General features: G+C 38.6%; 1 protein-coding gene across 2 annotated transcripts in view; it reads right to left on the bottom strand.

The window, feature by feature from the left end:
* calcr (calcitonin receptor) overlaps positions 1–25841 on the bottom strand; it is a 282986-nt gene that overhangs the window by 28577 nt on the left and 228568 nt on the right. For both annotated transcript variants that reach the window (XM_072252000.1, XM_072251999.1), the window contains exons 9-12: positions 24802–24862; positions 15568–15634; positions 4269–4487; positions 3292–3333 (exon numbers count right to left, since the gene is read on the bottom strand). In XM_072252000.1, the coding sequence (XP_072108101.1) occupies positions 3292–3333; positions 4269–4487; positions 15568–15634; positions 24802–24862 (389 nt within the window). The remainder of the gene's footprint in view (positions 1–3291; positions 3334–4268; positions 4488–15567; positions 15635–24801; positions 24863–25841) is intronic.

Below are 25841 nucleotides of genomic sequence, written 5' to 3'. Positions count from 1 at the left end.
CCTCTGGCAGCACTTTCCACATACCCACCAACCTCCGCAAAGGAAGAACTTGCGCCATTAACTTTTTCCTTTCTCACCTTAAAAACCATACCCTCTAGTTTCAGACACCCTGACATCTTATCCATACCCCTCAAGATGTTTTATAAGGTCATTCCACAGCTGAAATGACTTCAGTTATGGTTTTATAGCTTCAGAGCAAACTCAATAATATTTCATTTGGACCTTACAGTATTCCTTGAAAAAATTTCAGTTTATGTTGCAGAGCTGTGCTTTTTGTCTTAGATCCATGTTTCTTAGTTACACAACATTATATTTTATTTGCCAGCTCTCCTGAGCGAGTTGATTTATGCTGGCGTGCAGTCCCACCAGCGCTGCATGCCCTTGCAAAACTGCTAAAGTGGTCATTTTTCACTTGGGAGTCTAGAATGAGTATTGGCAGAGAAAGCAACAAGGAGAGAATTTCAGTTGAATATAATGCTGTCCACATACAGCATGCACTGTAAAACAGAGCTCACTAGATAGGTATCTGTAAACGATTTTCTGCTACTGTACTCCAGGTCATTAATGCCATTCTTTAGCTCTCCTCTGTTACCCAGCTGAGATAAATGAGCTTAAGAAACTTGCTCTTCATTTCATATGAAAGCCCCAACTGAGCCCTGACGTGTGGCACTGTCATCTGCCTCAATGCAAAGGCCACTTTTATCTAAATTTGGGAGACAGTCTCTCTTGCCTGTTGTTCTGCAGCCATGGAGGCTTTAACCATCATCTCACTCTTTCTCCATATTCCTTTCAATTATTTATCCTATTTCCTTTTAAAAGCAGCTATTAAACTTGTAAACATTATACTTTTAGGTAGCACAGTACACTCCATAATTGTTTGTTAAACGTCTGCCTTGATGCTATTGAATCTTCAGCTGCTGGGTGTAACTAATTGCCAAACCTTTGGTAACTTTGAACATTTCTATCAAATATTGTCCAGGCCTTCTCTGCTGTTAAGAAGAACCATCTGGTTGTTCTATGCATGCAATAGTCTGCCCACTACTGCTGTGTGCTCCTTTAACACAGTTACTGTAAAATTCCAGTCCCTCTTTGACTTCCCATTGTCATTTTGAATTGCACTGAAAGTATTTCTGTTGCTTGGATCAGCAAGCTGTCAAAATATGATTTCTCTTTAGGTAATTGAAGCGCTTGGTTCTTCTAAACTGGCAAAAATGTGGTAAGTGACAGTGATTTGCAGTGTTGGTTGCTGACTGAACTGATCCCAGTAGTGTGCTTTAGATGTGTTCAACATTGGCCATTTCTATGGATTTCTGACTGTGTACAACAGCTAAGCAAATCACCCGTGGAGACAAAACTCTTTAGCATGGGTAGAAACACTTTCATCATCATAAGAATTTGACATGCAAGTTCAAATGTTAAGTTTTGCACGTTGGATAGGTTTGACTGAAATTATTCTTCTAACAGTCCATTCAAAAAACTCTTCTGTTAGGCACGATCCAAAAATAAATGTAAAGTTCTTCAATAAAACAACACTCTTACTGTTTCCTCCTGCTTCTACTGCCTTTTCTAGAAGAGTTTTTAGCTATTTAGATTAAAGTGGCCTTGCAGCTTCTACAAAACATCTTTAAATAAAACATCTCTCACCTTGCAAGAAGATTTGAAAACTTACCACATATTCCCGGCCCAGTCTCTATAAGTTGTATTTGACTCCCTGCATTTCTTTTTGCCCTTGTTAAATCACCTTGACTTTCATCCTTTAGAATATTGTTTGCTTTCATGACCATTCAACCATATGTGTTGAATGATCCTCAGGCTTGGATATACAGCCAGTGGGGGTAGTTGTGTTGTCCCATTGTGAGTCAACAAAGGGCACAGAAAAAGTTAGTGCACACAATCCGAGATTCATAGCAATGTCAAAGTTAAAACATGTCCAAAGCATTCAAGTGAGATCAGGTTTTATACAAACACATAAAGAGATACGCAGAAAACAGAAATGCATGCATAAGGAAGCATGCTGGAATACAAAGTGACAACCAATTTGCTAGATGAACTCTTAATTAATTTCCCCACACAGATGCTGCTTGACCTGCTAAGTTCCTCCAGCAGACTGTTTGTTACTGCATAAAGAAACACTGCAGCTAAATAGTGAAATTAAAGGCAACTGGAAAATTTCAACTGCACTGGAGTGGGGAAGTGATGAATGAGGTTGGTGGAAGTGGGAAACAAAGAGAGTCCACCTAAAATGTTCTGGATTACAACCAGCATTTACAAGAAAAGCTTCCAATTGGTAAGATGCTTAATGCATTATATTCTGGCCACAATCTTGATTTTTCTCATTGGTCCTTACTTAATGAGGGAGCTCATTCCTCGCCTGCACTGTCCAGATGTGCATATTATAGCATCCAGCAACTTCAAATATCTAAGTCTTTCTCACATGTAATTTGTAAAATATTGAAGCCTGCATGTTCATTTCTGAAAATTCCATTCCTTCCACCTTATGAGCATTTTAGTCATTCAGGCTCCAGTGTATTATTATCAAAATACTTCTCAATCTCTTCTTAGCTTTGTCTCATATGGCCATTATATTATCCTCCAGAATAAGTATCTGGAACACACCGCTGCTCCTTTTCTCCCCCTGATCCCCTTGTGCAATCATTGCCATCTCCTATTTCAGTCTCGACCTCTGGAATTCTCTCTGCAATTCCTTTGGAAAATAAAAAATAGGCCATTCAATGAAATCATGGGCAATTTTTCACTTCAAAGTCACTGTCATACACCCTGGTTCGTCTAATATCTAAAAATCTAACTTTCACTGCCTTCAAAACTTTCCTCTTTGACTCTTCCTTTGCCATTCTCCTCTTGTCTTCCAGAATCCTCAGTGGTTTCTAAAATTCTGTACTCAAATTGCTTGGGGATGTCTTCCTGTGCACAAGGTCACCTGAAGAGTCAATCTGCCTCCACAAACAGTGATCATCTAGTTCTGCAGTGTTGATTAAGTGATAAATATTTATCACAATACCAGGGATAATTCCAATGCTCTTTTCAAAACAGCATAATGTGATCCTTTTCATTCATTGTACTGATGAGGAAACTGCTCACTTCAAAATTTCATCTGTAAAATCAGCTCAAAGAAATACTAGTTAACCTGTCTGGGTGATTCTCCCATTAATACTGACTTTCTCATCTCTGCATTAGCATTCTTCATTCCAGTGCAGGAAAGTGCCATTTAACTCTGTACACATGTTAATGGCATGATAGACACAATTTTCCTAATTCTAATTTTGCACTTACCTCTCCATTAAAAAAACAAAACATAGTAGCCACGAGTACACCCTGTGGAGGAAAGTAATGTGTAATAATGAATATTCACTAAATGATAATCAGCTTGTAAGCAATGGAAATTAAACTATCAAGTACAGCAGTTGAATTTTATATGGTGCCTTTAATATAGTAAAATACCCCACAATGCTTTCTATCAAAATAATTTCTTGGAAGATAGCCAAGAAGCTCATCACTTACTTAATATGCAAATCACAAACAAGAGAGAATCTGCAGATGCTGGAAACCAAAGTACCCATGGGTGCCGCCTGGTGTTCCTCCAGTATTTTGTGTGTCTTACTTATTTAATATATACTGATCACAGGTGCTTTGAAATTTCACAGGTCATAGGAAACATATTTTCTTTATCATCGTTGGAGTTTTACCACTGAACAGAAGAGTGGGTATGGTGATCTGCAAGTCACTGCACAAGAGCACAAGAAACTGTACAGGTATAGACCACCTGGCTCCTCAAGCCTACCCTGCAATTCAATATGATCATGGCTGAACTGCGTAAGTTCAGAGTAGAGATGTCCTTCATAAATGCTTGGAAACATGGAATGCAATAGAACATAGAATAGTACAGCCCAGTACAGGCCCTTCGGCCCACAATGTTGTGCCGACCCTTAAACCCTGCCTCCCATATAACCCCTCCCGACCTTAAATTCCTCTATATGCCTGTCCAGTAGTCTCTTAAATTTCACTAGTGTAAAATTCACTAGTGAATGTTTGTACTACACCACTACACATGGCTGGTGGAATTCAATTCGAAAGCAAGGCTCTTGAATGTATGAAAGTAAAAAAAATACTGATATTTAAGGGTTTAGTGTGGAACTACCAGTATTTCCTTATATCTTCAGGCACATGTAAGTTGTAGATTACTGGCAATAACTAAATTGCATTCAACACCTTCAGAATATACAGTATCTTTAAATATCACAGTAGCATACCTGGTAATGCACAAATATGTTCATAATATAGTCATAAATTTCTCCAGCCAGTCGGTTTTCTGGTCTCCAAGGAATAATAACAAATTGAATACCCAACAGCGGCACAAGTATTAAAGTTGCCCTGACAGCCTTCATGTACATATTGGATTCAGAGCGGTGAGTGTCTCTCAACTTTGTAACCAAGACACGAACAATGTTCAACAAGAAGAACAAGTTCACCTGCCAATGACAGCAAAGCAGAGGAAACTTTCAGAAGCTTTGAAGAAGTTTTACATATTGCAAGAAATAAATAAGATACTGCTTAACAGAAGTATGGGGTTGTATAATACTAGACATTAATAAAAATATTGGCTTCCAAATGCAAGAATATTAATATAAGCTCATATGCTCTTCCTTCATCTCCCCACTCTGACCACCACCAATTCCAAATTCCAGCAAAAATATAAGAAATATACTTTTCCTCAAATTCCAAAGTCATGGTTATTCATGACGCACTAATAGGCGCGCTCAACTAAATCACACATACACTCTTATCTAACTGTTCCACTGAAGTGGACATAGACATTATAAATGATAAGCAATATTTCAAAATGAAACCCTTACTATGATAATGACAGAAATTTGCTCCTTGACTTTTCAAGATTATGATGGAAGTTTGTAGAATATTCCCTCCACTGAGTATGGTAGAATCGATATATATTGTGGAAGGCCTGGGCTTGATAGATTGAATGAATATTCTTAAAGAATTTTCATTGAATATAAACTGCATCCTTGACAAACTTGCATTAATTAATAAAGTTACTAATTAGCAACTTCATTCCAAAGAAGGATTATCATTTTGTTCTATCTACTTATCCTTGAAATACATCAAAGAAGATCAAAGGAAAATGAACCTGAAATGACAGAACAAGAGGCACGAAGAGGCCACTGCAATCCATATGAGCTCAGTCAGAGGGATCTTTTGCACCGACTTCCTTTCTATTTAACTTATTTATTGGTTGGGGTATCATTGACAAGACAAACATATGAGAGCTCACTCATCCAGTGTTGTCTCCAGGCTGAGGTCACTTCAGAATTATATTCAAATCCAATAAGTAAATAGTAAACATGAGAAAACCTGCAGGTGCTGGAAGTCCAAGGCAACACACACAAAATGTTGGAGGAGCTCAGCAGGCCAGGCAGCATCTATGGAAAGGATGGCGTTTTGGGCTGAGACCCTTCATCTGGACTAAAGCTTGACTATTACTAAAACTAATACTATATCTTGACTCAAGTATAACAGAACTAAAACGAGAAGATTACCAATGGTCAGCAAACCAAACACACCACGCTTACTCACAAGGAAACTGCATATTTTAAAAGCTGGGCTGTGCTCCAAAACTCATCTAAAGTGGCAAGGCCTAATTGTGCTGAATATAAAAACTTCTGTGTTTTATTTTTATCTTTGCTGACTTTGGTGCATAGAGCTCTCTGATATCAAAACTTTATACTGAGGTACACAATTAAGGGGGGAGGGGGTTGGACAGTATTTGTTGGTACATCTCCTCTATACAGGTTGCATCAGGGACAGAAAATTCTTAGATAAAAAATCTGAGTTCATGATATAATATAATTCGCTTCATCATTAGTTTTAACCTCAAAAGTTACTTCAGAATTATATATTTATTCTACCACCCTGAAGTGATTTCAGGCTAGAGACAAGATTGGATGAGTGAGCAGTACAGTTGGAACATCTGAAAACTTTTATAATTGCCTAATTAAACTGAGTTAATGTTAGGAGGTTGTAAAAAAATGGTCCAGTAAATGATATAGTGGGTCCATGAACATCAGAGGAAAATAATCTTACTGATGCTTCAACAACAATCTGTTGTAAAGACAATCAGACTAGAAGTTAGAAATGAGACTTTGAAACAGGCTTGTAAATGACGTGGTGGATTACTCTGACAGCCTTGTAACCAGTTTTATCTGACTGAAGATCCACTTTCATAAAGACTTCAAAAGGATACAAAATGTCACATTTTCAACAAAAAGAGCATTTACAGAGTTAAGATATTATTGCAAAGCTGAGGGTCTGGTTTCATTTGCACAGGAACAGAACAAAACTGCAATATCTTGAAATTAATTCCTTTCTCCTTAAAACATCACAAGGACTCAGATTGTAAGTTCTGATTTTTCAAATTCTAGTATCACATGGATGATGTTGCAAACTCAAGTTAGTGTACCTGTTGTGATTTGGAAATCACAATTTACCGGAAATAAGAAGCAATAAATGTGTAGCTTTTTTTTCCCTGAATATGTCAGAAAAGCTTTTTGACTACATAACAGGAATATGGAGCTTTGAATCATGGAATTCCTCACTGTTTGATTTCACTTTTGAGTTCTAAATTACTGGAAAACAAATAATATATAGTCCAGTTTTCCATCAAAAAACGACATATAGTACTTTACATCATCTTAAAAGTTTCTTCCCCCAGCCAGTTAATCTGATCAATCATTTTAGTTAGCCCCCCTCACCCCATTCTACCTATTACCTCAGTCACAGAAATGCTCTATAAACACTTTAAACCTGCTGTTAACATTATAAATACATGCTGCTATTAATGTATTTATGCACATTTTATTCCATATCTGTACTTTAACTTCTAACTTATTTTTATATAATCCTTTTTTAAAATTTTTGCATGTTATTTTTTGTTGCAATGTTCCAAAGCAAATTACTAATACAGGTAATTGTATATGGGTGAATAAAGTTGATCCTTAAGAAGAATAATGTCACTCTTACCTAATGAAAATATAACATATTCCCATGAAATGCATTAAGCAGAATTGTCCGGTTCTCATGCTGTGTGTAATTAATTGAATTTTAATATTATAACCATATATAACCATATAGCAATTACAGTATGGAAACAGGCCATCTCAGCCCTTCTAGTCCGTGCCAAACTCTTCCTCTCACTTTGTCCCATCAACCTGCACTCAGCCCATAACCCTCCATTCCTTTCCTGTATATATATCTGTCCAGTTTAACATTAAATGACAACATTGAACCTGCCTCAACCACTTCTGCTGGAAGTTCGTTCCACAAATTGAATCATCATTTTCTTCGATGTGCCTTATATTTAAATTAGAGTTTCAAAAGTTAGTTCAAGCAGTACATATTTTCTCATTCAGCAAAGAGTAAACTTTTTTTAAACTTCTGAAATGTAAAGTCAGTATTCCTGGTCAGTATTACCGTCCTGGTTGGAGTTTGTACTGTACTTATGGCTGATGTAATCTGGTGCATAGAGTTCTCTGTTTGTTGCACAGTCTCCCATAATAAATTTGTTTTTAATATGTATAATTAAAACTACTGGTATTCAATTCCACTTAGTGACAGTCCTTGTTACCATTGTTTAAATGTGTGGTTTATTTCTTTCCTTTTCACTTAAAAGCTGATTTTTTTTCCAATTTTCAGGACATTTTAAATTCCCCTTTCTATAAACAATAAAAACTCTCTGTTTTGGGTTGGGCTTTAAAATAGACAGTCTTTTTTATATTGTGCCGCCTCTCTCCAATTTTTCTGATGTCATTTATTGCCACCCATAGTTCTTAAGAACATACATTCGACACTGTCATGAACCACAGATACACACATGAACCACCTTCATGAAACACAAAGATATTTTTAAAATATTATCTTCTTCATACTGAAAAATGCTAGTGCAGAATCACATATTTTCCAGAGAGCTGAAGATCAGGAAACTTTTCTGCCCTTTCCCCACTGAGGCAGTTCATACTTTCCTTTATGATTGAATGACTTTCATCTTCTCCATTATAATCTACTGTTGTGCAAATTCACTCAGGAGCCCTAACTTTGCAAGGTTTCACACTGTAGACTTCATCTCTGCAAAGGATAGATCATTGATAATTCAATTGAAGAAGTGGAAAGAAAAGTGGAAAGATTCTGTGGATGTCAGCGGGACACCCGGATGGTATGTTGCCTCCCAGGTGCCATGGTCAAGGCACCTGGCTCAGATTGCATCCACAACATTTTGGAGAGAGAGATTGGTACATATTGGTACCAATGACATAGGAAGGAAAAGCAACAAAGTCCTGAAAAGAGAATTTAGGTAGGAAGCTGAGGAGCAGGACCTTCCGGTAGTAAGTTCTGGGTTGCTGTTTGTGCCACGTGCTGGTGAGGGTAGAGACAGGATGATCTGGCAGATAAATGCGTGGCTGAGAAGTTGGTGCAGGGGACAGGGCTTCAGGTTCTTCGATAATTGGGATCTCTTCTGGGGGAAGTATGACCTGTTCAAAAGTGACGGGCTGCACCTGAACCCAAGGAGGGCCATATTCTTGCAGGCAGGTTTGTTAGAGCTGTTGGGGAGGGTTTAAACTAACTTGGCAGGGGGCGGGGGGGGAGGGGATGGGAATCAGAGTAAAGGAACTCAGGAAAGGATGGATGGTAAAATAAGTAAAGATAGCGTGCAGTCAGATTGTCAGGAAAGGCCGGCAGGTGATGGGACTTAGTTGCAGCCAACAGGCTGAGTATCAAATCATTAGGGATGTAGAATCAGAAACAATAGCAAATACAGTACTCAAAGTGTTGTATTTAAATACGCATAGTATAAGAAACAAGGTGGGTGATCTTGTTGCAATATTACAGATTGCCAGGTATGATGTTGTGGCCATCACTGAAACGTGGCTGAAGGATGGTTGTAGTTGGGAACTGAATGTCCAAGCTTACACATTATATCAGAAGGATAGGAAGGTAGGCAGAGGGGGTGGTGTGGCTCTACTGGTAAAGAATGACATCAAATCAGTAGAAAGATGTGACATAGGATCAAAAGATATTGAATCCTTGTGGGTTGAGTTAAGAAACTGCAGGGGTAAAAGGATGTTTGTGGTAGCTATATACCGGCGTCCCATCAGTGGCTGCGAGATGGACCAAAAGCTACAGCAGGAAATAGAAAGGGCAAGTCAAAAGGGCAATATTATGGTAGTCAAGGAAGATTTTAACATGCAGGTCGATTAGGAAAATTAAGCTGGTAATGGATCTCAAGAGAGTGAGTTTGTTGCATGCCTAAGAGATAGCTTTTTGGAGCAGTTTGTCGTTGAGCCTACTAGGGGATCAGCTATACTGGATTGGATGTTATGTAATGAACTGGAGGCAATTAGGGAGCTTAAGGTAAAAGGACCCATCAGAACCAGTGATCACAATATGATTGTGTTCAACGTGAAATCTGATAGGGAGAAAGCAAAGTCTGATGCAGCAGTACTTTAGTGGACCAAGGGAAATTACGGTGGTATGAGAGAGGAGTTGGCCAAAGTAAATTGGAAGGAGCTGCTGGTAGGGATGTCAGCAGAGCAGCAATGGCATCTGTTTCTGGGAAAATGAGGAAGGTGCAGGACATGTGTATTCCAAAAATGAAGAAATACTCAAATGGTAAGATAGTACAACTGTGGCTGACAAGGGAAGTCAAAGCTATTGTAAAAGAAAAAGGGCATACAACAATGCAAAAATTAGTGGGAAGATTAGGAAGTTTTTAAAAACCTACAGGAGCAACTAAAACAATCATTAGAAGGGAAAAGATGAAATATGAAAGCAAGTGAGCAAATAATATCAAAGTGGATAGTAAAAGTTTTTTCAAGTATGTTAAAAATAAAAGAGAAATGAGAGTGGATATAGCAGCACTAGAAACTGAGGCAGGAGAAATAACAACAGGGGACAAGGAGATGGCTGAGGAACTAAATGAGTATTTTGTGTCAGTCTTCACTGTGGAAGATACTAACAGTATACCTGATGTTGTAGTGTGAGAAGTGGGTGCAGTTACTGTTACAAGAGAGAAGGTGCTCAAAAGGCTGAGAGACCTAAAGGTACTTAAGTCACCCAGACCACAGGAACTGTACCTTAGGGTGCTAAAAGAGGTAGCATTAGAGATTGTGGTGGCATTAGAAATGATCTTTCAAAAATCATTTGACTCTGGCATGGTGCCAGAGGGCTGAAAAATTGCAAATGTTACTCCTCTCTTTAAGAAAGGAGGAAGGCAGCAGAAAGAAAATTATAGACCAATTAACCTGACCTCAGTGGTTGGGAAGATGTTGGAGTCAATTGTAAAGGCTGAGGAGTGATAGAGTACTTGGTGACACAGGACAAGATAGTACAAAATCAGCATGGTTTCCTTCAGGGAAAATCCTGCCTGACAAACCTGTTGGAATTCTTTGAGGAGATTACAAGCAGGATAGATAAAGGGGATGGAGCAGATGTAGTAATTTGGACTCTCCGAAGGCCTTTGACAAGGTGCCACACATGAGGCTGCTTACCAAGTTAAGAGCCCAAGGTATTACCGGAAAGTTACTAACATGGTTAGAGCAGCGGTCCCCAACCACCGGGCCGCAGAGCATTTGCTACCGGGCCATGAGGAAACGATATGATTTGGCGATATGAGTCAGCTGCACCTTTCCTCATTCCCTGTCACGCGCTCTGTTGAGCTTGAACACACGCGAGGTCATTACCCGCGCATCATCCATGTCAGCGCAGGAAGGAGATCAACTCCTCGAGCTTGCAAATGACGGCGGGCTGAAAAGTATGTTTGACATAACATCTCTGCCGGCATTCTGGATCAAAGTCAAGGCTAAATATCCTGAGGTAGCCACGAAAGAACTGAAAACGTTGCTTCCATTTCCAACATATCTCTGCAATGAACGCGACAAAAACTAAATAGACTGGACATAAGGAACCTCCTTCGAGTATTGCTGTCTCCCATCACCCCTCGACAGGACCATCTTGTTGCAGGGAAACAAGCCCAGGGCTCGCACTGATTCAGTGATATTGGTGTGTTGCAATGATTTTATATGTTCATACGGGGAAAATATGTGCTGTGTGTTTAATATCCAAACGTTACTTAAAATGTTATGATGCTGTTGACTGATAAGTGACTTATATAACCATATAACAATTATAGCACGGAAATAGGCGATCTTGGCCCTTCTAGTCCATGCCGAAAGCTACTCTCACCTAGTCTCACCGACCTGCACTCAGCCCATAACCCTCCATTCCATTCCTGTCCATATACCTATACCATATACCTGTCAATTCTTCTTTAAATAATATCGAACCTGCCTCTACCACTTCTACTGGAAGTTCTTTCAACACTTCAAGCTCCCCGTCCTCCCCTGATGATTGACTTATAACTATACTCATGCGAGGAAAATATGCGCTATGTGTTTAATATTAAATTCGTCAGATAAACCCTTTTAGAAACGAAATTGAGTGTATTAGCCTCTTATTACCAATATTCCAGTCGTGATGAACACACCCTCCCCCACTCCCCCGCTGAACAGAATCCCCAAAAACGATTTGCAGAGAATAATAGCAGTAGGTACACGCATGCGCACTGGTGCCCGTGCAAGGGTTCATGGTCATTGTAGTCTTTCTTTGACTGCTACTCTAGTCCGTTGGCAACCCTACCCCCCCGGTCGACCGGTCCGCAAGAATATTGTCAATATTAAACCGGTCCGCAGCGCAAAAAAGGTTGGGGACCCCTGGTTAGAGCATCGGCTGATTGGTAGGAGTCAGCGGGTGGGAATATAAGGATCCCTTTCTGGTTGGCTGCCAGTGACTAGTGGTGTTCCACAGGGGTCAGTGTTGGGACCACTTCTTTTTATGCTGTATAGAAATGATTTAGATAATGGAATAGATGGCTTTGTTGCCAAATTTGCAGGTAATATGAAGATTGGTGGAGGGGCAGGTGGTGTTGAGGAAACAAATAGGATGCAGAGGGGCTTAGATTAGGAGAATGGGCAAGAAAGTGGCAAATGAAATACCATGTTGGAAAATGCAAGGTCATGCACTTTGGTAGTAGAAAGAAATGTGTGGACTATTTTCTAAACAAGGAGAAAATCCAGGAATCTGAGATGCAGAGGGAATTGGGAGTCATTGTGCAGAAAACCCTAGAGGTTAACTTGCAGGCTGAGTTGGTGGTGAGGAAGGCAGATGCCATGCCAGCATTCATTTCAAGAGGTCTAGACTATGAGAGCAAGGATGTGATGCTGAGGCTTTATAAGGCACTGGTGAGGCCTCACCTTTAGTATTGTGAACAGTTTTGGGCCCCTCATCTTAGAAAAGATGAGCTGGCATTGGAGAGGGTCCAGAGGAGGTTCACAAGGATGATTCCAGGAATGAAGAGGTTATCATACAAGGAATGTTTGATGACTTTGGGTCTGTACTCGCTGGGATTCAGAAAGATGAGGGGGGATCTCATTGAGACCTTTTGAATATTGAAAGGCCTACACAGAGTAGATGTGGAAACGATATTTCCCATGGTGGGAGAGTCTAGGACAAGAGGGTATAGCCTCAGGCTAGAAGGGCACCCTTTCAAAGCAGAGCTGCGGGGAAATTTCTTTAGCCAAATGGTGGTGAACTTTATGGAATTTGTTGCCACATGCAGCTGTGGATACCAGGTCGATGGGTGTATTTAAGGCAGAGATTGATAGTTTCTTGATTGGACATGGCATCAAAGGTTACAGGAAGAAGGCTGGGAACGGGGGTTGAGGAGGATATAGGAAAAAAAGGATCAGCCAAGATTGAAAGGCGGAGCAGATTCGATGGGCCAGATGGCCTAATTCTACTCCTATACCTTATGGTTTTATGATCTACAAGGCTTTGTTAAAAATACTCAGGGTAGGCCTGGAGAGGTAAAATTTGATAGCTGAATCTCACTGGGCAGAGGAAAAGAGGGCAACATTGGAATTATGAATATGTGACTAGCAATGTCTGATGAGGGAAGGTTTATCATTAACAGGATTGCAAGGTATCTTGAACACTGTATATCTCATGCACTAGGAGATGCAATTAGATGTCAACAGAGTCTGGAGAATAGGATGGCATGCATTGGAAAATGAAGAATTAATACGCAATGGATAATATTCTCAATTAAGCAGTCCACCAACAAAGAAATCCCATGCATGCGAGCCATGTTATTCCTAACCAGGCACATAAGAGGACAAGATTCGACTACAGAATTATTAGCTAGATTATGGGCTACTAGAAGTAGTTAATTTTTTTTGTGCAAAATAAAACACCTTCTATCTTTTTAATCTCTCAAAAGAGGAAACTTGCTTGAAATGCCCCATTAAGCCCAGGAAGACAGCTGCTGAGAGAAATTGAAACCTGAAGATCCAATTGCAGATTGCGAATTAATGTTAGGGGGTTTCATTCCCATTGCTGAATGATTACTGTGTTCAGAGAAAGTATAAAAAAAAGTAATAATAATTTTACTCTCTTTAGCCTGGCCTACAACATAGACTTCAGTGTGAATTTCATTTCTACTCTTTCCTAGGATAAGGGTGGTAGGACAATACAACAGGCTGGGAAATATCAGGTGATATATTTTGAGAAGACCAATAAAACTAGTAGGTGCACAATGAACAACAGGGTCCTAAGAAGTAGGAGTAGTAGGACATTGGTTTACATTTGAAAGAATTCCTAATGGTAGTAGCACAGGTAAATAAGGTGGTTTGTAAAGAATATAGGATACTTGCCTTCATTAGTTAGGGGTGGAGCATAAAGGCAGGGTTTCAGGGTATCTGAGAGTTTCAGATGTGGAATCTGAATGGATTGTTTGAACAAAAAGTCTGAATTGAATGATGGATAAATGGTTATCCTATTTAGGTCTATGCACACCCAATGAATCATTATTGCCGTTCTCCCACCAAGGTACAAATTTGGCTCCTCTTCCAAGTGTTCTAGACTTTGCTTGAGTATCCTTACATATTTTATATGTTGCAAACCCCCTTCCATTTCCATTTTCTGTCATCCATTAATATCTTATACTACACTGAGCTGAGCAAGATGAACGATACCAAGCACTATGTGGGAAATATGCTTACCACAGTATCAGCCTGATTTATCAATTGAATCAAATATTCTAATCAAGCAGCTTACTGGGTATTACAGACTGTATCTGAGATCAAACGTCCCAGTGGACAGGACTATTTAAAAGTTGTTCAATGTTGAAGACTCTACTTAGTGCAGCAACTGAGATTAAAACAAGATATTCCAAAGTATTCATGCTGTTTTTCAAATGGTCATCTTATTCACCAGAAACTGGTAGAAACCATCTGAATGCAGTTTGTGCAGAGTCCCTGTTGTCAGCACAACAGTTTAAGCTTGAGTTGCAATACAGAGTCCAGCAGCTCAAGAGCAGTAGTGCCATTATGTGTTTCAACTTCCAGCAGGGAACTTTGCCTAAAGACAGTTGTTAAATGAAAAGAATTATGCACATAATGTTTAAAATCTTTGAAGTAAATGTTTGAAAAACATAGGAAACTAATGCTGGAATTTATGATAGTCATTGATGGTGACTAAGACTTCCTGATGTACCCTGAACTTGTAAATGATCCTTGGTATGCTAATTGAGTGCACTTCAAAGAAAAATACTGTAATGCTCATGAGTGGTGACCACAAACTGACAAACCTTCAAATAATACATCTCCAGCTGGAAACATCAAGCACTGTATCTTTGTTTAAATTACTTCTTTTATTGGATATCTTGCTAATAGAAACAACAGAATTAAAACCACCATTGATGACAATATACTGGTCTATCAACAATTTTCTGAATGTCTGATTTTTTTCAGTTTGAACAAATCATGAGAGCCTCTTTTTAAAAAAAAGTTGCATATATTTGAGTGATTGATAAATTCACCCTGAAGATGCAGAGTTGTTCTTATACTCTCCAATCTTAAATTTGGAGATTGAGCAGATGAAATTGGACCTAATAATTTGGGTCTCAATATGACCTTGAAATACTTACGCGAACTGTTGTGGACTGAGTCTCTACTGAACGTGCCCATAGTCATATGGTGAAACTTGGATAAAGAATATGGTCTCCCTACTTCCAGAAGATTCAGTCATTTTCTGTAGGCCCTTTCTGTCTATTGGTAACACAGAGTGGCAACAATATTGCCCCATCTGCATGAGAACCTGAGATTATACTTAAGATAGAGCTCCCTCATTCTGGTGTTATCAGGTATGGTGTATCTTGGCGTTTAGCCCAAGCTACACCACTCCATTGATATATAGGGCCAAAAGCAATAAAAAAAATGTAACTTTGACTCCAAGGTTATTTATAGCTAGTATGGTGATTCTTGTAATTGTATGGATTTACTAAAGAGATTATATGGCCAAGGCCAGAAACATATTTATGTTTTAGAAGGTTAAGCACTTCCTGCAAAATTATTCATCATAGTACTTTGCTACAAGTATCATTACTGTAGCCACACAACTGTATATTAACCATTGAATTGAAATCCTTACCAACAATGCTGCAACAATCGGGGCGTGCACTATGTAAAGCAGGTATGTTTCAACACTTATCCAGCAACTGCAAGAAATCAAAATGGAAATATGAAAGTCAAATACAATGACATTTATGTCTAAAGAGGTGACAGAACTATAAGTGGCTTAGTGCTTCTGCAAAGTTCCACTGAAGTGATCTTGTGTCAAGATGATACCAATTCAAAATAGAAATATCTGCTCGATAATGTACAGGTTTTTCAAATAGGCTGAAGCCAGATTTAATATTTGAATCTTCAAACTGATGGGCAGCCTTGTCTCACTTTGCTTTTGATGAAAAGATAAGCGATCAAGTCCTCGTCAAAGACATACAAGCTTCATTTGTAACTTTCAGTTTTGACAGGGTCGTAAAACAGATTATTTCTGTCCAGCCATTTGCTTTAAAAGTTACATTCCTTTTCTTCCCCCTCACTTTCTTCATTTTGCTTTTATTCATCAGCATTTGCTTTCCCCCTCTAACATCAAAAATCTTCATGTCAGACAATACAGAGCAGTAAGATTAGTCTGTAAGAACAAGTTACATTCTTAATGAAACATAATATGGATAAAGTGGAAAGATAATATACTATCCCTAGTAAACTACAAATCACCAAAATCATCACCCGAAGGCCAAGTATGCGCCTTAAGACAGGTTTCCGAGGAGATTGAACTTCAACCCAACCCAAATCGTAATTACAGTGATTCATACAGCACAGCAGCTTGTTGGAGCATTAAGGTCACGTATGCAAAAGCTTGAGGAAACAAGTATCCTTAGTATACTGTATGTGGACCAGGAAACCTGGGACAAAGATAAACCTACAGCAGTGAGTCTGTAACTAGTGGGAGGATAACTTTGCACCTGAATAAGAATGAAAGTATGTCATATTCCTGACCAATTTGGTACATTGGCCTTTATTAATCAAAGTATTGAGTATAAGAGCTGGAATGTTATGATGAGGTTGTATAAGGCATTGGTGAGGCCGAATCTGGAGTATTGTGTTCAGTTTTGGTCACCAAATTACAGGAAGGATATAAATAACGTTGAAAGAGTGCAGAGAAGGTTTACAAGGACGTTGCCGGGACTTGAGAAACTCAGTTACAGAGAAAGTTTGAATAGGTTGGGACTTTATTCCCTGGAGCGTAGAAGAATGAGGGGAGATTTGATAGAGGTATATAAAATTATGATGGGTATAGATAGAGTGAATGCAAGCAGGCTTTTTCCACTGAGGCAAGGGGAGAAAAAAACCAGAGGACATGGGTTTAGGGTGAGGGGGGAAAAGTTTAAAGGGAACATTAGGGGGGGCTTCTTCACACAGAGAGTGGTGGGAGTATGGAATGAGCTGCCAGACGAGGTGGTAAATGCGGGTTCTTTTTTAACATTTAAGAATAAATTGGACAGATATATGGATGGGAGGTGTATGGAGGGTTATGGTCCGTGTGCAGGTCAGTGGGACTAGGCAGAAAATGGTTCGGCACAGCCAAGGAGGGCCAAAAGGCCTGTTTCTGTGCTGTAGTTTCTATGGTTTCTATGGTTTCTAATTGCTTTAATTCAATGCCACAATTGTAACAACTCTTATAAAATGTAATAACTCTTATATAATAGGTGGCTATAATTGTGTATGAAACATTCTGTAAATACTATTACTTATGAACTTGTCACAACTGTCAAACTTCTGGTAATTGCCCCTCCTGTCTCCTTCACCATTTCCCTCTCACCTTATCTGCTTGCTCTGGTTACCTCCCTCTGGTGCTCCTCTCCCTTCCCTTTCCTCTATGGCCTTCTGTCCTCTCCTATCAGATTTCCCCTTCTCCAGCCCATTATCTCTTTCACCAATCAACTTCTCATCTGTTTACTTCACAACTCCCCCTCTCATCGTTTTCCTATCTCTGACAACCTTGTACTTCTTCCTCCCCTTCCCCACTTTCTTACTCTGACTTCTCATCTCTTTGTTGCAGTCTTGATGAAAGGTTTCAGCCCAAAACGGCAACTGTTTACTTCTTTCCATAGATGGTGCCTGGCCTGCTGAGTTCCTCCAGCAGCTTGTGTGTATTACTTTGATTTCCAGCAATTGCAGATTTTCTTTTGTTTGTAAGCCTTATGGTTTGTCACTCCTTGGGAATGTTTCTGTCACTTTCTTCAGTGAGGAACTAGCAGATTAGGGTATAATTGTTAATTAACACCAGTGACGATTTGCTAAGAAGGAATAGCAATTAGATCTTCTTATGGTTAAGAATACAAGCTGAGCTTATTTAGTGAGATATTATTATGTGAGGAAATTATCATAGCCTAAAGCAAAATTATAAAGATACCTGTCTACAAATGTTTGGACTTTCCAGAACACATTTGGTTAAGGTAGGAAACGCATAACATAACTAGGGATGGAGGTGAAACTGAATAAGCTAGAAGCACTCAGCAGGTCAGGCAACATCTGTGGAAAGAGAAACAGTTAATGTTTTAAGTCATCTGGGTTTCTGCTTCATTGATAAATCTCAGGAAAGCTGCATTCCAAGACCCTGTCACTATTTTTCCTGCCTTTTATTCACCATAACATAACACTACATGTTTTATGGGGCATTCCGAAGCTTCCACAGGAAACTTGCTTGAAATGCCCTATTAAGCCCAGGAAGACAGCTGCTGAGAGAAATTGAAACCTGAAGATCCAATTGCAGATTGCGAATTAATGTTAGGGGGTTTCATTCCCATTGCTGAATGATTACTGTGTTCAGAGAAAGTATAAAAAAAGGTAATAATAATTTTACTCTCTTTGGTCTGGCCTACAACATAGATTTCAGTGTGAATTTCGTTACTACTCTTTCCTAGGATAAGGGTGGTAGGACAATACAACGGGCTGGGAAATATCAGGCGATATATTTTGAGAAGACCCATAAAGCTAGTAGGTGCACAATGAACAACAGAGTCCTAAGAAGTAGGAGTAGTAGGACATTGGTTTACATTTGAAAGAATTCCTAATGGTAGTAGCACAGGTAAATAAGGTGGTTTGTAAAGAATATAGGATACTTGCCTTCATTAGTTAGGGGTGGAGCATAAAGGCAGGGAGTTCATGATACAATTATATAAAATGTTAGTTGAGCAACAGATCTATATGTAGTTCTGTCCGCTGCATATGAAAACTGAAGCGAGTGTGATCTTCCATAATACTTTCAGATCTCCTATCACCATAGAAGGCCACTTCAGCCCAGTGTCTATGTTGGTTCACAAAACACTCACTTTCATCCACTATTATTTTTTCCCCTTGTAACACGTTCTCCCCACATACTTGACGAATGGTTTTCCATCTGAAATATTGCTTCTCTTTATCTTCCTTGACCATTTCTGGCAGTATTTATTTTTGCTTTATATTCTAATACTGTCCCTCTTAAGGTCACATCGGTTACCTTTGCACTTGGGTAGTATTTAGAGTGGTCAATTTTTAATCTCTGAACCAGTAGGAATTGGATTGTCTGAAGGACACCCATATAGTCATGAAACATTGGACATAGGCAGTACCAGAGATCAGGTTGGAACCCAGATCTCTGATGCTGTGGAGCTAACTATGCCACTGTGCTGCAGGGATTCACCAGAATGTGCCTGAGATGGAATGTTTCAGCTATGAGGAAAGACTGCATAGGTGGAGTTTCCTTTCTTTGTAGAAGAGACCTGATTGAGGTATGCAAAATTATGAGGAGCATGGATAGGTTGATTTGAGAAAGTACTTTTTCACCCATATAGTTGGAGAGAGGAACAAAGAATAAGAAGTACTTGGAATTTGGAATGAAGGGGGAGGTGGAGGCACATGTTCTCATAAATTTAAGAATTATTTAGATGAGCACTAGAAAAGCCAAACCATTGAAGGTTATGGGCCCAGCATCAGAAAAATTAATGATTACAAAAATATTTCTATATTAATGTATCCCTAAGCTATGGTAGTTCAGTTTTTTAAAAGTGAAGCATTGTAAATGAAGTACATAATGGGTAATGGCCAACACTTTTACATTCTAGAAATATCTCACCAGTACCTATTGCACCAGGTAAGAAATCAGGTTAGCTCTCTAATGAGCGCTGTATTATAAATGAAGTGCTCTATATATCATGCATGGGTTAAAAAAATGGGATAAATTAATCACTAATTAATGTTTATTCACTCTCTAATGATCATTCACATATTTTTTCAATGACAGGAACTGCTTCCTTAACACTTCCTTAGTTTGCAAAACATTAAGTTGTAATAATACGCCACAGTGCTCACTTCAGCTTAATTTGATGCTTCATTGGAATGCAAAACTGATGCATACTTCAATGAGTATATTTTATTATTAACATTACACCAGTAGTAGGGTGTGCTTCCCTCTTATGTTCTGCAATCAGTAGGTCAGGGAAGATCACAGTGTTTAATTATATGAAACAGTACACTTGAGTCACAGAAACAATCATAATTAGCACCACTGCATCACTGTGCCCTGCACTTAATTATATCATTGTGAATTTATGTCTTTTTAAACAATACATTTAACATTTTGTATGTTAGCATTAACAATTAAAATTCCAGTAAGGCACTATAATCTGGGAAAAATATACAAAGATCAGAATTATGGAAACTGTATTCTGCCCAATAGAAATGCAATAAAGCAGATCTCTATCTCTATCCATTTAATCTCTCATTAAGACTTTTCCAAATCTAAGGAATAACTCTCTGTGAGCGCCGAGGGCTTACAATACCCATGGAGATCTCAAGCACCACTGTGCCATTCTATCACGGCGTGGCGCTGATCTGGAAATAAAACACCCTTTCATTCCTTAGTTACCCTGCTGAACATGAAATAACAAGAATTCTCAAATAGCTAGCTTGCCATATAACATAGGAATATTTCATGTAGCACTTGCAATATTAGTAGTTCAAAAGGAACAACATTACTCAGTTTTTCAAAGTTCAAAGTAAATTTATTATCAAATTATGTATGTGACACCATATAGTACTTTGAGATGCATTTTTTTGCAGGCCTTCACAGGAAAATAACAAAATAGAATAGAATTAATGAAAAAAAACATACTTAACAAAGACCGAATGTCCAAAGGAGGACGTTTCATGCAAATAATAAATAAATAATGCTGAGTTGTGGAGTTCTTGTAAGTGAGTCCATAGGTTGTGGAATCAGTTTGGTGTTGAAGTGAGTGAAGTTATCCATGCTGATTGAGGAGCCTGATGACTGTTGGGTAATAATTGTTCCTGAACACGGTAGTGTAGGACCTAAGGCTCCTGTAGCATCTGCCCAATGGCAGAAGTGAGAGGAGAGCATGGCCTGGATGATGTGTATCCTTGATCATGAATGCTGCTTTATTGTGACAGTGCTCCTTGTAGGTGTGCTCTATGATGGAGAAGGCTTTGCCTGTGATGGACTAGGCTGAATCCACCACTTTCTGTAGACCTTTCTGTTCTCAAGTCTCACTATAAATCTAAATGGAAGAAACAGGAGCCACGGTGGGTCTTCTAAGCCCACTCTCCCACTCAGTAAGTTGGCTGATGCCACAAATCCACATTCCTACCCAATGTATGTACTGTATACTCCGGTACTCTTGGTGTCAAAACATTCATCAACCTTAAAACTAAATATATTCACAGACTTCTAACATAAAAAATTCTAAAGATTGCCAAAATTATACTCCTCTATCTCCTCAATAGACAACCCCTACTCTGAGACTCTCCATTTTGAGGAATCTGGCACTCAGCAGGTACCTGCCAAACATTTTCATGTATTTCTCAGTAAAATCACCTCCCTTTCTTCTAAACTCTAGTTAGGACAGACCAATTTTACTCAACATTTTTTATACAATCCCCTCAACCTTGCTATCAATCTTATGAATCAACAATGTACTGACTCTGACACGAGTTTATCAAAACTGCACCCATGAAGTGCAATTTCAGTAAGTCTTATTTCTGTATACCAGCCTCCTTTCAATGTAAACCAGTGTCATAATGCTCCTAATTGCTGGCTGCATCAATGTACTTTTGGGCCTCAGGAACCAGCATACCAGGATACCTTGAACCTATATCTGGCAGTGCAGCCTATGACAGACCCTTCACAATTATGCCCAACCCTAATTTCTCTAACTCTATCAAAATATCCATCTCTTTCATTCCCTTTCATGCATTTATTCAATTGTTTTTAACAAATCTGTGATATCAATGAGTCTTTCAGTATTTAGGTATACAGCTGAAATTCTTTCTCTGGACAAATACTTTGGTGGACACCATAATGCACGTAGCACAGCAGACAACAGCCTGAGTAGTTTGTAAGATGTATAAAGTGTTGGTGATTGCTGAACCCTGCTGAACTGCATTCATCTTTGAGCCTGATCCACTCAAAGCCACAGTAGCTGCTTCACTGGATTTCAAATGTTGGCAGGTATTCAAAGAAAACAGTATTTTTTAAAATATTATTCATCAGTTTTAGAAAAGATTCATTTTTCTTTTTCATCCACTTATGATTGATTTTATAATTCAATGAAAGCATTTTGTCCACAAAATGAATACAGGAGGGACTGACTCATGGCTGGACACACAGTGAAATGAATAATAGTTACAAAACAAAGAGGTTTTCAACTAGAAAATCCCATGAGACATGAATGAAACATTTTCCTGAAACTGAGTATAAGTAATTATTTTATTCTCAAGGGGGTAGCCTAAAAGAAACAAATCAACATGAAGAATTAAATAATGTCCAAAATACTGTATTGGCATTCAATTTGCCATATGGAAGACTGCCTAGATCTGTTTCACTATGAAAAAAAAAACACACAAGAAATGCAATGCAGCCTATGGAGTTGCAAAGTGATGGAGGAGTAACAGACTTATGTGGAGCTACCAATCTCATGTTGTCTGTTTGGGATCCTCCAGAACTATTCAGTTCCAGTCTCTGGAGCTAGCTTCGATCCAAAAGTGAAATAGACCATTTGAGAGCAGCTTTAGAAAGATGCTGGTATGGTACTGACAAAGTGATCTGCCAATGTTTGCTGAGTGCATTTTAATCCCAGGCTATCTGAGTGGTTGAGAAGATAACAGAATTTTAATAGAGGTACGTTTTGTGCAGGTTTTCAGTGTATAGAAATGGACAAATCACTAGAAACACTGTGTTAACAAATGGTTTCCAGTCTCTCTGGCTGGAAAGCATTGTGGTCGGCCCCCCTTTCCTTATTTCCTGACATTGTCCATTCGTTACAGATCAGCTGATATATAATCCTCTCTGCATGACTGTGATATTTTACCCGATATGATAGGAATGCAGCACCTGCTGCTAAACTTAAATTTGCAAGTGACGTGCCCCACTGTCACTGGATTCTTACTACCATTTTAAGAATGCAGGTTTACTTTTGGCTGAAATGCTCACAGGAAACAGTAAAAGAATGGGAGAAGTCATGAAAGCATCCAAATAAGTTTCCTCTGACATTATTAGACTTCAGCTCATTCTTAAAAGGCAGAAGTTCTGATTTGTGGTCAACTGCTGTGTAACACCTTCGCTGATTGGTTAAAGGGACAGGTGTCCATTTCATTGGAGCTTGCACACTTTTCTTTTTAGTTTCTAAGACATCTTTGAACTTACTTTTCATGTGTCAGAATGATTCTGAGTAAACAGGGTGTTGCCATCACTCACCACTCATTTGAAGGAATTGCAACTCCTTTAGCATTTGCTTGACCTGCCCCATTTTTGCAGAAGTTTGGCAACTCAGCTCAATTCTCCTTACAGATACTGCACCATATGGCACTGTTCCCATCCTAACTCTTTCAGTCAAGGTGAAGTTGCAGGGGAACGTCATTAGGAACAATTACCAATGCCAACTGATTTTCCTCTTTCCCTGCTCTCCTACTCCTTTAATTCTTTTGTGTTTTTCTATCTATATCTTTCATCATTTCCTCTTTTTCCATGTCCATTCCATTCTTTCTCTTTTCCTTATTCCCATTCACATTCTGCAATTTTCTATCTATTATAAGGTGTTGTATAATATATTGGTGAAGCCTAATTTGGAGTATTGTGCCAATTTCTGGTCACGTAATTACAGGAAATATATCAACAAAAAGATTGAAAGGATACAGACACAATTTATAAGGTTGAATAGGTTAGGACTTCATTTTCTATAGTATAGAAGAATGAAGAGAGATTTGATAGAGATAAATAAAATTTCAGGAGGAATAGATAGGGTAAATGCAAGCAGGCTTTTTCCACTGTGGTTGAGGTCTAGTTCCACTGAGAACTGGAAGTCATAAGTTAAGGGTGAAAGGTGAAATGTTTAAGGGTCTCATGAGGGAGAACATCATTTAGAGGGCGGTGAGAGTGTGGAACGAGCTGCAGTGCAAGTGGTGGATGTGGGTTCAACTTCAACATTTAAGTGAAGTTTGGATAGGTACATGGGTGAGGAGTATGGAGAGCTATGGGCCACGTGAAGGTCGATGGGATTGGGTAGAAAAAATAGTTCAGTATGGACTAGGTGGGCTGAAGGGACTGTTTCTGTGCTGTATTGCTCTATGACTTCATGACTCTATTTCCTTCCCCTCCTTCCTTCCTCCTTCCTTTGTTTTCACTCTCTCTATTCTCTCTTCTCGCTCATTTGCAGAGCCCTGCATTTAGGCATTTGAAAGTGATAACAGTGCTTTTCAATCTTCTTTTAGATGTGAAAATTATCCAGGAAGACTGGTAGAAGCAAGTATGACCTGGAGTGGAGAATAAGCTAGAGAAACATGGATTGGAAACTTATATATGATATTAATGGTAGAAAAATTACTAGAATTTATTATTTAAGACCACAATAGTAAACATTTATGATTTTAAATTCATAGCCTAATCAACTATGAAATATACTTTATAATTTACAGTTTAATTGATGTGAAGAACTATAAGAGATTTCAGGAGACAACAGTTAAGGAATATCAGCACTAATTAATAAAGATAGAATTACTCAGTGAAATTTTGAAAGAAAAAATATTTAAAACTGGGAGAAATAATTGACAGCAGCCATTCAATGCCCATCACCAGCAGTGCAATTCAAGATCAGTTGCTCAGTTTTTCATTTGCCAGAGAGCAAATTTACATTTCAAACTTGTAGCTTTGCATGAAATGATAACTTACAATAATGCTGTGGGTGTTTGTGAATTTATTAGCATCTATTGGTACCTTTAAGGTATGACAGAGCAAATGGAAGAAAGGAGTTAATAGTGAAAAACTTACTTGTCATTGAAGTATTTTGTTCTGGCCACCGCATGAATGGCAGCTGGTATTAATGGAAATCCTGAAAGAGGGGTTTCTAGATGTTAGAGAATGCACTCACTGAACTTCAGAAGATTTAACATTATAAAGATTTTCAAGTGACAAATCATACCACAGCCTCCTCAACCCCACTCTGCTAGTGCACATAGGAAAATCAGAGGAACAATTATTTCCAATCTGTATGTATATGCAAAATACAGGCTATAACTCTATCATTATTTTTCTAGTAAAATATCACTTGTACCATTTTTTAAAATTCCGACTTCACTTATTAAAATAACTCCAAATTATTAAAGCATAGAGTACAACACCACACTGTGAGAAATTTTAACATATTAAATACAAGGATGATTTATTTGAAGAGCAGGATATGCATGTATAAAGAAGGGAATATTGGGTCCATGTTCTGCTGATGAAAACCTTCAACAATGGGCAGCAGGTATATGGACTAAATTTTAAATTTTAAAATACTGACAATTTTGCTTTGCTTTATCAGGCATCTCAGCTCACCTTGCATTTTAATTTAATATCTACTGTTTTATTTTCTACTGTTTCATCTAATTTTTCTCTCTGGAGCATTTCATTTTACTGATTTCTGATCACTGTTGACTTGTAGATTCTAGTTATCAGTCCCAAATCATTCCCAAATTTTCAACACACTAGAGTGACTTCATTCCCTTGATACTGTTAATGGCTGAACATATTCAAGGCTGCAATAGTGAGCTTTTTAGACCATAGGGGATTTGAGAATTATGGAAATAGGCTAGCCAGTGGATGTAAAGCAGGGGTGGCCAACCTTTTACATTCCATGCATCAATTTTTTCACTCACGAGTTCAGATGTGCCATACAACACTTGTACTCTCATTCAATTCTTGTAAAAATATGTTAATATAGAACTCATGCGTGAAAAAATCGCATCTGAACTCGCGCATGAAAAAATTGACGCATGGAATGTAAAAGGTTGTAAAGCTAAGATTAGATCAGCCACAATTGTATTGCA

The sequence above is a fragment of the Mobula birostris genome, chromosome 3, assembly GCF_030028105.1.
Source record: "Mobula birostris isolate sMobBir1 chromosome 3, sMobBir1.hap1, whole genome shotgun sequence".
NCBI lineage: Eukaryota > Metazoa > Chordata > Chondrichthyes > Myliobatiformes > Myliobatidae > Mobula > Mobula birostris.
This window is presented reverse-complemented; position numbering and strand designations above follow the sequence as displayed.